The 13,319-nt window shown below is 53.7% G+C and overlaps 1 protein-coding gene across 5 annotated transcripts in view; it reads right to left on the bottom strand.

Moving 5' to 3' along the window:
- Positions 1-7,524, bottom strand: part of NRG2 (neuregulin 2) — a 177,229-nt gene extending 169,705 nt beyond the window's left edge. For 3 of the 5 annotated variants that reach the window (XM_084535264.1, XM_084535265.1, XM_084535266.1), the window contains exon 1: positions 7,041-7,523. In XM_084535264.1, the coding sequence (XP_084391390.1) occupies positions 7,041-7,476 (436 nt within the window). In that variant the 5' untranslated portion in view covers positions 7,477-7,523. Of the gene's footprint in view, positions 1-7,040 lie in introns of all 5 variants that reach the window. The other 2 variants (XM_084535263.1, XM_084535267.1) reach the window with 2 other exon arrangements.
- Positions 7,525-13,319: the final 5,795 nt, after the last annotated feature.

Genomic DNA, 13,319 nt, shown 5'->3' with positions numbered 1-13,319 from the left:
GACAGATACCTCTTGTTTTCAGTTCCCCCAGCCCTGTCAAGGCTGTTGCCGTCTTCTAGCCTCTTTTTACGCACACAGCTTCTTCTCATCAGCCCACCCAGCTCCATCCTCAAGGTGCCACACCAGCTGGGGCCACTGGTGGCTGAGCCCATACCAACACCATGAGGCCGAGATGACTTTCAACCCCTGATTCATCCTGAGCAGCGTTTCTAGGAGGTCATGCTTTGGTCATGGTTGGGATTGCAGAGATACCTTAAGGGACCAATTGCTCGCCTTTACTACCTCAGGGCAGTAAAGGCCAAAAAAACAGAGAGGATTCCCTGAAACAGAGAGCTGGCTAATCCCAACACACAAAGAGGCAAGAAACCCCTGCTCAGCTGATCACCAGTGCCCTGGGTCTCCAAGGTGGCATCTTCTGTCTCTCACCAGCCCACTGAGTATCTTTTCCTGTTTCCTTTTTCTCCCCCTAATATGACCTCTCCCCCTCCCTGTAACATCTTCAGTACTGTCTGCTGTGGCATTCATACAAAACTTCTCTTCAAATCGTCTGAGCACAGAGGTGATCTCCTCCAACCTGATCACATCCCATGTTTGCCCGTCTGTAGCTGCACACATTTTGATTCAAGTTGCAAATCATCTGGTCCCCTCTGGTACTCCTCTGGTACCCCATGTTCTGGTGAGCTTCACATTTTGCCTCCTCCACATTGGTCACCCTCTTATCCAGGACAGAGCTGGCCCACAGGAATTAAGTGAAAGTAGTTTTTACTGACCCTTCTGGCCAAGCTTTGCAGCACACGGCCCAGCATCTGAGACCACAGCAGCCGAGCACTGGAAGCACGGTCATTCAGTAGAAGAGCAGCACAGTGATTCATCTTCCTTTTGATCTTTAGCCCAGCTTTGCCAGCTCCATACGCTGTCCCCAAAATTTCAGGCAATTGGCAGACCTCTCCACATCCTCCCAGACCTGAGAAGAAAGCACCGAGAGGTGCTCGCACCCGCTGGGGGGGTGTGAGTGCTGCATATCCAATTCAGTAAGCAAGCAGATGCCTGGCTACCAAAGTTGCTAGGGAGATGAGCTTATTCTGGAGCCTCCCCTGGCTGCACACAATCTCCGAGCTTCCACTGAGGACCTGAGTCCTCCACCATCTGCACTGGACAGAGCATGGCACAGCACAGAGAATGGCTCCCCAGGGATCCTTCTCCTTTAAACAGTACCACTGAGACATCAAAGTGCTCCAGCAGCTTTGGAGGATGCGTGCTCACATCTTGGCAGCCTGCTCTGGTCAGCAGTGAGAGCACGGGGAGAGGCAGAATTACTGACATCTCTCATGGCCCTTTGCTACAGCCAGCCCAGCTCCCCGCCAGCATGACCAGCACCAAGCAAGCTGCTGTATCCAGCACAGGCCCCAGCAGAGTGACAGGAGCTGCGAGCCAGCCACGGTGCACCCTGGTTCAGTGGACACACTTTATCCCTTCCTGTCACTTTATCATTTAGGTTTCTCCACAGAGAGAATTCCTCAGGCAGCCAGAGTAACCCACAGGCTCACAGACTTGCAAGCCCTTTGGAAACCTGCTGCCCACCAGTGAACAACTTCACACCTCTCCCCTGTGCCCTTCTCACTGCACCTGCACTCTTGCCTGTCAAAGGCAGGCACAGATCCCTGGGGAATCCTGCACACTTGTTCCAGGACAGCAGAGCTCTCCTCTACACTCAGCAGTGCCACACAATGACTCAGGATGGGAGACAGAGACAAGGTGCACTCCAGCACCAGCATTCAGTGTCCCAAACCCAGCAGAGCAGCAGCCATTCTCCACAGGACCCAGGCCATGCTGCCCAGGGAACTGGCAGCCCTGCCTGATCCGGCTGGGAGAGGCTCCCTCGCTCCAAAATTTAGGGTGTGCTGCCTTTGCTGCAAAGCCCATATACCTTGAGGGACTTTACAGCAGATTTTGAGGCGTGCCAGATGCTTTAAGGCCCCAGATCCTGGTGATCATGGTGCATTTTGCTTTTTCCAGCCCAAACCCAAGTGGGGAGCTCAGCTGCAGTAGAACATGGCTCCCTTTCTGCCTAGTGATGGAGTTTATTGCCTCTGTGCTCCCAAGCATGCACCAGTTTCTGATCCAGATCCAAACCCAAGACAAGGTGTTGCCTGTGATTTAGAAAGGCCGTTATGCTTCAGGGCCCATATCTAAGGGTTATTAGCCAGCAGGGCACAAAGACAGCCACTGGGCAGCAGCTGGTGTCCAGGGGCTGTGTACGGGGAGACCCTCAATACAGAAACCAGAACTCCTGGGATCATTCAAGAGCCTCCTGTTACTTATAGAGATCCTTGGGGAGATACATCGTTTGAAGTGTTTCTGAAATGGGGACTGAGAACCTAGCCAGGTTTTGCTGTATGCACAGCATGTGTCCAGGTGGGTGTATCCTCAGGTCTTCCAGGTACAGCTGGACCTGCAGCACCAGCTGAGCAAAGCTTCAGTTGCCAGTTTCCCTCACGGCTGACTCAGCTGGGAGACAAGGAGGTGAACTGGCCATGGGGACACAGCCATCCCATGCCCATGCCCAGGCAGAACCCCTTGTGCCACCAAACCAGGAGCAGAGAGCAAGGAGAAGGGTGCCACCCTTGGAAGGGATAAAAGCTTTCTGCAGCTCAGTGACCACTCCCCATCTGCAGAAGTTCAAAGAAAGAAGGAAACAAGTTTTCACTCCTCTGTGAGCCTAAGAAAGTGTGATTTTTCCGAAGGTGGTGAGAAAAAAAAATAAAAAAAAAAATCAGACAACTCTAATGAGCAAGGTGGCACATGAGAAAATCCAACTTTTTCGCTCCCTGCTCCACAGCTGTCCTGGGATACAGGGAGAGCCCTGGCTGGAGCCTGCATCCTTCCCCTCCACCCGTGGAGCAAGTGAGATGATTTGCAGGATAGAAGAGAGGGATGTTTTTGCATGAGCTTCTTGTCCAAAGTTGTCGGTGCTATTTCAGGCAGCAACACCTACACTACAATCCAGAGGGCTGTATTTTCCCGCGGGCCCTTCAAAATCAGTCCTCCCTACTCTCCTTAAAGGCCAGCTAAAACCACTCTGGCTCTGAGAATCCACAGATAAAGCTGCAGCAATGTGTGGTCCCCAAACCCAATGACACAGCCACAGCATGTTTCTGATTCCCATTGAGTTCAAGGTACCTTCTGACCAGGAAAATAAAAGGCAGGGTGAGGAGGGAGGGTGTTGATCAGGAACCTCATCTTATACAAAGTACCTGCTGCAACAACAGGTCCTCTGCCTGCAAATCCTCCCAGGGATCTGCCACCACCAGATTACCCGTTCAGACTAAGATAACTAATCCTACAGGCTAGTCGTGTACTTTGTCCTGGAAATCTGCAGCATTTTGAGTGAAGTGCTCCAAGAGATGTACAAGATCTAATTAAATCTACTTTGCAATTTCCTGCATATGGAGGCAGAAAGATATTTGTTCCTCTGTAGGAGCAGAAATCGGTGCCCAAAGAGGTTAAATCCCAACCATTCATTCAAGAGCCCCCCAGTATACAAAATACCTACTGGTACATCTTTTGCACAAGAAACGTCAGTTCATGTAGAGTGGAAAGCAAATTATGATACAAGAGAGCCTTGAGGACGAGGAGTATCCAGACCACATCCCCCTTTCTGGACTCAAATCAGAAGTGGTCCAAGCAGGGATGTCATGCCACACAGACACACCACTTGTGAAAGCCAGTGCTGGGTTTTGCACCTATTCCTTCTTCCTGATCTGTGCATTTAGGCACAGAGGAAATAAGAGACCATCCAAAATTAAGGAGCTAAAGGATGTAAAGAAAAGAGACCGGAGGAGAAGCAGTAACAGGAAGCATTATATAACAGCATGAAAAAAAAACAATACTGCCAGTGCAGAAGAGGTTTTAAGATGGCCAAGTGAGTGGTGAGACCCATACAATCCTGGGACCACGGACCAGCAGTACTTTGCAGGTTGCTCCCTGTGTGCCAGGGGAACACAAACACTCGCTCACTTCACCCATGGCTGTGCAGCAGAGATGCAAAGGCTGCAAACCTCTGGATTTTGCAAGCAGGAAAGTCCCAGCCTCCCGAGTCTGCCCAGCAGTGAGACTGTCCAAAATGAGAATCCCCATTTCTGGACCTCAGCGTGGGGAAGACAGACACGAAGCAGTCCAGCTGAGGCCCGCAACAGATTCCCAAAGTTCACAGGCTTCCTGAAGCTCTGCACATACCAGCTGCACAGACTGATTTTCCCGTTTTGCCTCCCACGCCCCATGCTGTCCTTCCCTCTCCTTCAGCCTTCCCAACGCTGCCCAGCAAGGGTCTGGACCCCTGAAGAGCCTCACCATCTACCTTCTCTTCTCCAAGCAAGCTGTGCAGGCAACAGCAGAGATTGGAGAGAGACAGAGGTGCTCCAATCGCAGGCCTGGTCCTGCAACGCATCCTGGACCTCAGCAAGCAGTGAGAGCAGAGGACACAGCATCTTAGCCTGTGGGAAGGGTATGAATCACTAGAAAACACCCAGGCACAGAGCCAGAGCAGGGAGAAGACGGTCCTGCAAGGCCTCCATCTTTGGAAGTGGAGGAATAGTGATCAGAGCCATGAGGTCCGTCTCTGATCATTCAGCAGTGGTGCCAGCACCTCTCCTCCTTGCTCTATAATACCATATGCAGCATGGCTGCAGCATGGCTGTCCCTCAGAGATCACTTTTTGTCCAGACACTTCACCTTCTGTTAATTTTAGAGTTGTCCACTGCCCCCATCTGCAGCGAGAATGAGAAATAGACGGGTGTCTCTTCAGATTTCCTCTCCCAGCTGAAACCAAGGAGCAAGAAAACAGACCATGGCCTGGTTTCCCAGTCCATGCACCTTTCCAGCAGCTCAGATGCTACAAATCAGAAGATCCTGCCAGGAATGTCACCTTCAGAACCAACCTCCTGGTGCCCCAGCCAAAACAAGAGCATGCATTGCTTGGGGAACTACAAGTGCAGCATGCTGAGGCTCCCATTTAAACTTCGTCACTTGACAAAACCACAGTTATGACAGTTCCCAACCACCAGCTTTTTTTCCTTTTGCATCTGCTGTATAGCTCTGCTGAGATGATGTTCTCGACAACCTGCAGAGTCCCTTAGCCAGGGAGCCTATTCAGACTATCAAAAACACAAAAACAAAAGCATCAGCTCCAAGAAGGTGTCACAGCGGAATGACATCCTTTAACTTGTTGTTACATCAGCCTACATGATAACAATTTGGGCCTGATCCAGAAAGCAACGGAGCAGCCTCCATTCCTCTTAAAGCCATACCCTGCTGCTCACAGATACACAAGTTTGCAATCCTTCCTTCTTTAAAAAAAAAAAAAGCCATGTACCTTTTGTTGTGCTTTCACCCGATTGTGAGTCCGCAAACCTGAGAAGTTCCCCATTTATCTTTCTTTTAACTTCACAATAGCTATTTCACTAAATCCTCTATGTCCATGATGGCCCACATACAGATGTACATGAAATTAGTGCCTTCCAAATTAGTTTTCTCATATGCCGTCCTAGCCCATTTTCCTCAACAACATATTATGATGTGCAAGGTTCCACCTTTCTCCCAGGAAATGCAATCTTCTAAATTTATCTTTTGGGTAGCTAAAAATAGAGAAAGGTCTGGCCTTCAAAATCTGGGGTCAGCAGCCCAGAATGGCAAAGTATTTGCTCCAGAAACACCTATCTGATAACACAACAACAAAGCCCGCATATGTTCATTACGGAGCCAAGAATTACCAGTGTAGCACCTTGCCTCTAATGAGGCAAACGGCCAATTAACCCGATGGGCAAGTGCAGCATTCTGTCATTGAGTGGAGAACCAGAATTCCCTGGAGACAGGCCCTGTATATCCTTGCAAGCCACCAAACACGAGAGACTCAAATTTGTTTCTAACGACACAGTACAGCTCTTGGAGCTCCATTTCACGCTGGCCCCGTTGGGGCTTTATGACACAGGATCTGAGCGCTAAAGCTGGACTAAGGGCCAGCCTTGCATTTTTGTAAGCTCAGATCCTAACCCTGGGAAAATGCAGTCATTGTCTCCTCCTGGTCCCCCGCCCCCAGCCCATCGCAGGTATTCACCCTGCCGGAGGACAGCAGAGAAAATCGGGCACAACACGAGTAACGCTGTGGCAGGCACTCCCCTGTCGAAGTAATTTCATAACCACATTTAGAAAGGCAACGAAGGAGCAGTACACAGCACACAGAGAGAACCGAGCAGGTACGTCAAAGGCAGAAATCTAAACGCACCAAACAAAGAAGAAAAAAAATAAAATCCAATACAAACAATTTCAGAAAATGAGAACGTTATTTTGAAGGAGGCAAAACTTCCCGGCGCTCACAGCACACCTGGGGAGCCAGCATCTGCTCCAGGCCCCTCGCCCAGCCCGGGGAAAGGCCCGTCTCTGCATTAGTAAACACGTCTGGGGAGAGGAATGCACCAGGCAGCACCAGTGCGCACAGAGTTAACGGAGCCACCACCGCATGCTGGTAACGGCGCTCCCAGCCGGGGGCTGGCCGCGATTACCGAGGAAAACCGGGGAAAGCAGCACCCGACGGGGTGGTCGGGGAGGGGGGGGCGGAAGGCTTCAGCGCCCCGAAGCCGCCGGTAAGGGCCGAGAGGAGCCGGGCCACGGGCCCATCCTCCGCGCCCCGCACCGGGGCTCGGGGCTGCGCTGCTGGCGCGGCGCCCGGGGACCGGGGCAGCGGGGGCAAGACCGGGACCTCGAGCCGGGGAGGGGGGGGCGCGGGACCGCCGTAACCCGCACCAAGACCCCGGGGCCGTGCCCGGGGGGTGCGCTGCCGGGCCCGCTGCCAGGCACAGCCCCGGTACCGGCCGGCACGGGGGGGTGCGGGCGATGGTGGAGCGGCCCCCAGCCCGGGCGGGGCACGGTGCCGCCGGTGGTACCCGCCGGGCACCCGCTGCCCCGGCGCCGCCCCGCTGCCGTCCCCCGGCCGCCCGGGCCCGGCGCCCCCCGCCGCCCCCCGCCGCCCCCGCCGGGGCCCGTACCGCAGTCCGCGCAGAGGATCCGCGCCACGTCCCGCTTGAGGTTCTTGCCGCTGGTGTCGAGCGGGGCGAAGGCGGTGCGGAAGACGAGCGGCTCCTCCGTGGGCTCGAGGAAGAAGATGTAGCGGTGGTTGCGCTTCACTTTGAAGCAGGGCGCCTTGGAGCCCACGCTGATGAGCTGCTCCCGCTGCAGCCCGCCGCTGTTGAGGGGCCACAGGTCGAGCACCTTGACCAGCACCCCCCCGGCGGGGCCAGCGCCTCCGCGGCTGTCATTGCCGCCGCCGGCGGGGGGGGGGGCGGCGACGGACTGCACCTTGCCCTCCAGCACCACGGCCGCCGTGTACGCCTGGTCCTGCACCGACTTGAGGCTGGGCGAGTAGCAGGCGAGCGAGACGCCGAAGAGCAGCATGGAGAAGCCGGGCGCCGGGTCGCGCCTCATGCCGCCGGCTGCCGCTCGCTCCCCGCCGGCCCTGCGGCGGCGGCGGCCGGGCTGCGGGGCTGCGGCGCGGCGGGCGGGCGGGCGCGGCGGGGCGGAGCGGCGCGGACCCGGACCCTCCTCCCGGCGCGGCGCCCCTAGGCGTGGAGCCGAGCCGCAGCCTCGCTGCCGCGGTCCCCGCCGTGCTCCCGGACGCCGCCGGCCGGGCCCCGCAGCGAGGCGAAGCCCTCCCGGCAAGGACGGGGCGGGCGCGCCCCGTGCCGCGCTACTGGGGAGGTGGTGGTGGTGGTGGTGGTTGGGGGGGGGAAACACACACACGGCAGTCGGCCCCGCTGCGAGAGAGGGAGGTGGGGACCCTCCCGGGATGCTGCAGAGGTAACCCCTCCACCCCCCCTCGCCTCCCCCGATCCCCCGGGATGCTCTGGAGCACGGAGCCCCCCGCCCCCCGCGACACGGCTTGCACCGGGCCTCCTCCCCTAGGATGCTCTGGCGGCTGGATCCCCCGCCGCAGCCGCCCTCCTCACCGCAGAAAGCCCCTGCGCCCCCCTCCCGATTGCTCTCGCAGCCGGAACTCCCACCCCCCGGCATGCTCCCTCTGCCGGTCCTTCCCCCCCGCTCTCCCCCTCCCCACTCCCACCGCGGATGCTCCCGCAGTCTGCGCCCCCCGCGCCCCGGGATGCTCCCCCGGCCACTCCCCGCCGCCCCTCTGCTCCTGCCTTGCTCCCCGCTCCCCCCATCCTCGGCATTTCCCCGCTCGTCGGAGACCCCCGCATCTCGGGGGGGGGGGACGCGGGGCGGCCGGGCCCCGCGGTGGTTCCCTGCCCTCGGGGGGGGAGCTGACGGGGAGTCCCCTGGGGATGTCCTCTGCAGCCTCCCTCCCCGGCACCCAGCTGCGCTCTGTTCCTGCAGGGCTTGGAGGTCCCCGGGAAGAAGGCAAATCGCGTTCCCTCCATCTCAGACACGGAGCAAGCCCCTCCCTAAGCCCCCAGGCGTTCGCAGCCCCCGGCCCAGAGTCACCGAAGAGGTGCTCATCTGGGGGTCGCTGCAGGTGGCATGGGCTTCCGTGACGGGCAGGGCCCGGGAGCAGGGGTTTCTCTGTGCCTGATGCTTTTGGAGGTGGGAGATTTTTGCCTGAGATTCCCCGCACACCAGAATAAAAAGCATTAAAATACTGGCAAATGGAGGAAGGTAATAGCAAAGGAGACAAAGCCTCCTTTCATGTCCTGATCCCTGCTGTCTCTTTTTAATAAACAGGTGCTCTTCCCCTGCAATGGTTTCCAGGAGGAGTCAGTTTGATCTCCTAAAAATGGCTTATTTGGGTTTATTTTCAAAGCTGATCCTAAAGTATCTATACTCCTGAAGCCTTGCTGCTCATCTACTGTAATGTGGAAGGGATCTGAGATAATTAATTAGCAGCAGAGGACTTCATATTTGTTGTCACCGTAGATTCTGCATTGAATGAGAGCCACTATGGTTCCGTTACGATGGAGGTGACTCGGAGGCAGGAAGGCTGAGCTCAGCCCAGGCGAAGGGCTGGGGCACACAATTCGTAGCAGGGACACACAGCCATGCCTGTGCTGCAATGGTGACCCAGGGGAAAGGCACAGCCCCTGCCCCAGTGGCTTTACAACCTCAAGGAAACACCCGGCACACCCTAAAAGATGGTGAGATTGGTCTTTGAGCACAGCAGTGAGAGAAGCGGAGCACAGATGGCAGGATGAGGGTTTACCCTCAATTTAATATAATGCAGCCCAAATAATTGGGAAAATATGAAAGGGAGCAGAGCTGCTGCACCCAGGTAGAGCCACAGAGCACTGCCTTTCCTTGTGTTGCCCAGGGCTGGAGCCGGCGTGGTCTCACCGTGATGGCACAGCCCCAGCACACACAGCTAGCTCTCCAGCCATGAAGTGACTGTGGCTCTGCACAGCCAGTGGGGGCACCTGCATTTCCTCCTCACCTGGGAGGCAAACAGCCATCTGAATATCTCTGCCATTGCAGAACCATGGTGCACTAGCAGCAGCGCAGTGTATTAACACAACGGGTTGAGGAGCATTTCGTGTGTGCATTTATTTTTATTTTATTTTTTTTCTAACTGTGGCTTTCTGTTTTCATATGTTTCTTCTGAAAGCATTCTGTTTTGCCACATCTGGGTTACCACGGGTTGGTTTAAGGTTCAGGGGGATGTTGCATGAAGCTGAAGAGGCCTCAGGTTTGGTGGTACCAGGCTGGGCTTTGTCCCTATATTTTTGGTGAACAACAAACCCAGTGGCAAAGCCCTGCTGGGTCTGTAAACCTCCAGGGACAAGCATTACTTAGCACCCAAATGGGGATTCCTGGGTTTTGTCCTAAGTGCCCAGGCAGTGAATTTGACAACAATAAATTGTCAAATTATATGTCAAATACATGACAATAACAAACCCCTGTCTGGATCCTCACTGCTCATAGAGATGGGGTAAATGTGGACAGTTCTATAGAGCAGGGGGCTGCCCACCCACCTGCTCTGCACCATCCACCCTCCCCCAGAGCAGTGGTCAACTGGTGGCAGCGCAAAAGCCAAGGTCTTCACCATGGTCTTCACACTCCTCTGTTTCAGGCAACACTGAAGTCTCTCCAAGGCTCCCTGTGTGTCCCACATGCAGCTATAGAGACCAAACCTTCCAGTCCTGCTAGCACCTGACAAACAAGAAGTTGTTCTAAAAACAGCTGAGATGAATTGTTGCTTTCAGGAGGCACATGAAAAAGTATATGAAAGAATAGACTAACCATTTAAGAGATGATTCACAGTTGGAAGAGGGGATGCAATAGACAGCCTCAGTATTAGAGATGTGCTGCAAGTGCCCAGCATGTGCCCCACCACAGGAGGAATCTGCATGCAAAGGTCTGTGAAGCCAGATAACATGAAGCCACAGTGCTGGGGAAATGCAGTCTTGCGACACAGCCAGTGAGTGACCATGCACAGTAGAGGAATACAGGTGGAGGGAGAGGGGGTAAGAAGTGTTTCCCATAGCAGAGAGGGCAGGATTTTGGCTTCAGCAAACTGCTTGAAAGAGTGGGGAAGTCACCTGGCTTCTCTTTTTTTTTGACACAAATCTCTGTGGAAATACACCATTCCCTAACGTTTTGTTGAGACAGCAACACAGTCTCTGCCTAGGGGAAAAGGCAATACCTGATGCCATAATTTGATCCAGAGCTCTCCTTCTCTACCCTGCACTTAACCAGAAAATATGGTTTAATAGCCAGGCATTTGTGTTTGTAACCCATCTCCTTCCTGTTTGCAGGCTGAAAATCCCCAGTGGTTCTACAGCTGAGAGAAATTCGGCACAAGATACCTGTGAACCCTCTGGGACAATGTTGAAAAGTGAGGTTTTTCTGCCTCTGGAACATTTTGGGGCCCAGGACACATGACGTTACAAAAGGGCACTGTGCATGAGTCCTTTTCACAGTATCTTTCCTGCTGTTCAACTTGGCTGTTGTGGAGACAATTAGCCTTCATCTCCAGAGACACTTGCAATTCTGTTATCATTTAAGATTAAATTATTTTGGGTTAAATTCCTTCCCCCTGCCCTGCTGCTTCAGGAAAATCATTCTCTTCTATACACCAATAGATCCCTGAGCATTTTGACATATGAAATGAAGAAGGCAAGGCCCTAGGTGTAGTCACCAAACCAATCTGAACTCTGATTTTGACAGAACGAAGCCTAAAATATATATATATATACACACATGTGTGTATATATATATATATATATATATATATTTAATCTCTTTCTTTAATTGCCTTGCAAATACTGGACCCTCATTCACAAGATAATGGGATGGCTACAGTTGGCAGAGACCGCAGGAGGTCTGTGGCCCAAGCATTTTCTCTAGCATGGACAGCTGGGGCAGGCTGCTCAGGATCATGCCTAGCTCAGACTTCTCTGTCTCCAAAGATGTAAATCTCACAACCTCCCTGATGGACCTGCTCCAGTTTTGGCAATCTTCAGGGTGAAAAAACTTCTTACATTTAATGGAAATTTCCTGCATTCCAGTTTTTACTTCTCACCCCTCCTTGGTCCAAGAGGAGCCTGGCTCTGTCTTTCTGTCCCACCGGCTGCAGCCATCACCCTCACCTCCCATTTTCCTGCTCTTTTCCAGGCTGAGCAAACCTAGCCCTCTGAGACCCTTCTCCTGCCTCTTGGTCTTCAGCCTGTGACCTCCGCTGCACTTGTACCTGTCTGACAGCACCCTTCTAGTGCTGGAAAGCCCCAGGCTTGAGACAGTGTCCAGCAGGGATTTACGAATGCCACACAGAGAGGAAGGGTCCCTTCCCTCACCCCACTTGTGGCACCCTGACCATACAGTGGTTTTTGTGGAGCCAAGGGCCCTGTTAGAGATTGGTTTGGAGACCTGCAAGCACCAAAGGACTCCTTCAGTTTGCTGGTGTCAGATGGCTGATCCTCATCTGCAAATCACCCATCAGTTCATTGTGGGTGCCCAAAGGGATGGCTGGCAGGAAAAGGTCCTAATTCTCCACGCAGGGCTGGGCTGCCTTTCTCCCAGAGGAATGTAATGGATGCACAAGGAGACAACCCAGAGTGTGCAGGGACAAGGCCGGCCATCATGCACCGAGGACAGCAAAGGCAGGCAGGCGGTGGTGTGATTCAGCTGGTAGAAAGCTGCACAGCTAGAGAGTGATGGCTTCCTTCCAGTGCGCCATGGGCTGGTGAGACAGACTGAGTCACATCATCTTCTAGTATCTTCTTTCAAGGCCTTATGCTGCCTGATGCTGTAGGCAGTACTCTGTCTTTCCCTGCCTCTGGGCTGTAGCATGTATGTGGCATCCTGACCACAATCATAGAATCATGGAATGGATCAGGTTGGAAGGGACCTCAAAGATCATCTAGTTCCAACTCCCCCGGCCACAGGCAGGGTTGCCACCCACTAGATCGGGTTGCTCAGGGCCTCATCCAACCTTGTCCTGAACACCTCCAGGGATGGGGCATCCACAACCTCTCTGTGCAACCTGTTCCAGTGCCTCACCACACCCTGAGTGAAAAATTGCCTCCTAACCTCTCGCCTAAATCTCCTGTCTTGTAGTTTAAAACCATTTCCCCTTGTCAATATCTGATTGAGCAAAGAGTTTTTCTCCATCTTTTTTATAAGCCCCCTTTAAGTACTGATAGGTTGCTATGAGGTCTCCCTGGAGCCTTCTCTTCTGTAGGGGCAGACAGAGTTGCACGGCTGGGAGCACCTCCTCCTGCTCCTTTTTCTCTGAACGCGGTGCTCATGGGGCTGTTTCTCACTTTTTCCTCACTACACACTGCTGTGCACACTTTGCTTTTTCTTGACTGTGTTCTCAGAGAAGCACCACCAGCATCGCTGTCAGGCTCAGCTCAGTCCTGCAGTGGGTTCTCTGCAGAGCCAGCTGGACCCATCTGGAACGCCTTGCAGCCGTCTGCAGCCCCTTCTTCACCTTTCCACCTTCACCCAATAGACCATTAATTGTTCACCCAATAGAGAAATCTTAGCTTTTTTTTTAAAGCTTTCTAGAAAGAGCTCAGAAGAGCTAAAGTGCTGAAGCTCAAGGGTTGTGCCTTGATCAGGGACTTGCATTGGTTTTACCTGCGTGGAAAGGGAAGAGAGAGGAGATGACAAAAATATTTGGGGTCCAAAGCATGTTTACCAGATAGTACTTTTTAAATCTCACCCTTTGCTGTTCAATGCATGTTCTGTTTCTCCCGTGTCTGTTCCTCAGGGTAGGGACTCCCATTTGCCTCAGCAGCTATCACTTCGTTTTGGCCTCTTCTGCTACTCATTTTGACTCAGAAACATTTTTTTTTCAGTTTTATCACCATGTTTGTTAG

This window comes from Aythya ferina (genome assembly GCF_964211825.1).
Source record: "Aythya ferina genome assembly, chromosome: 14".
Taxonomy (NCBI): domain Eukaryota; kingdom Metazoa; phylum Chordata; class Aves; order Anseriformes; family Anatidae; genus Aythya; species Aythya ferina.
The sequence above is the reverse complement of the archived record's forward strand: the minus strand, read 5'-3'. Positions and strand labels throughout refer to the sequence as shown.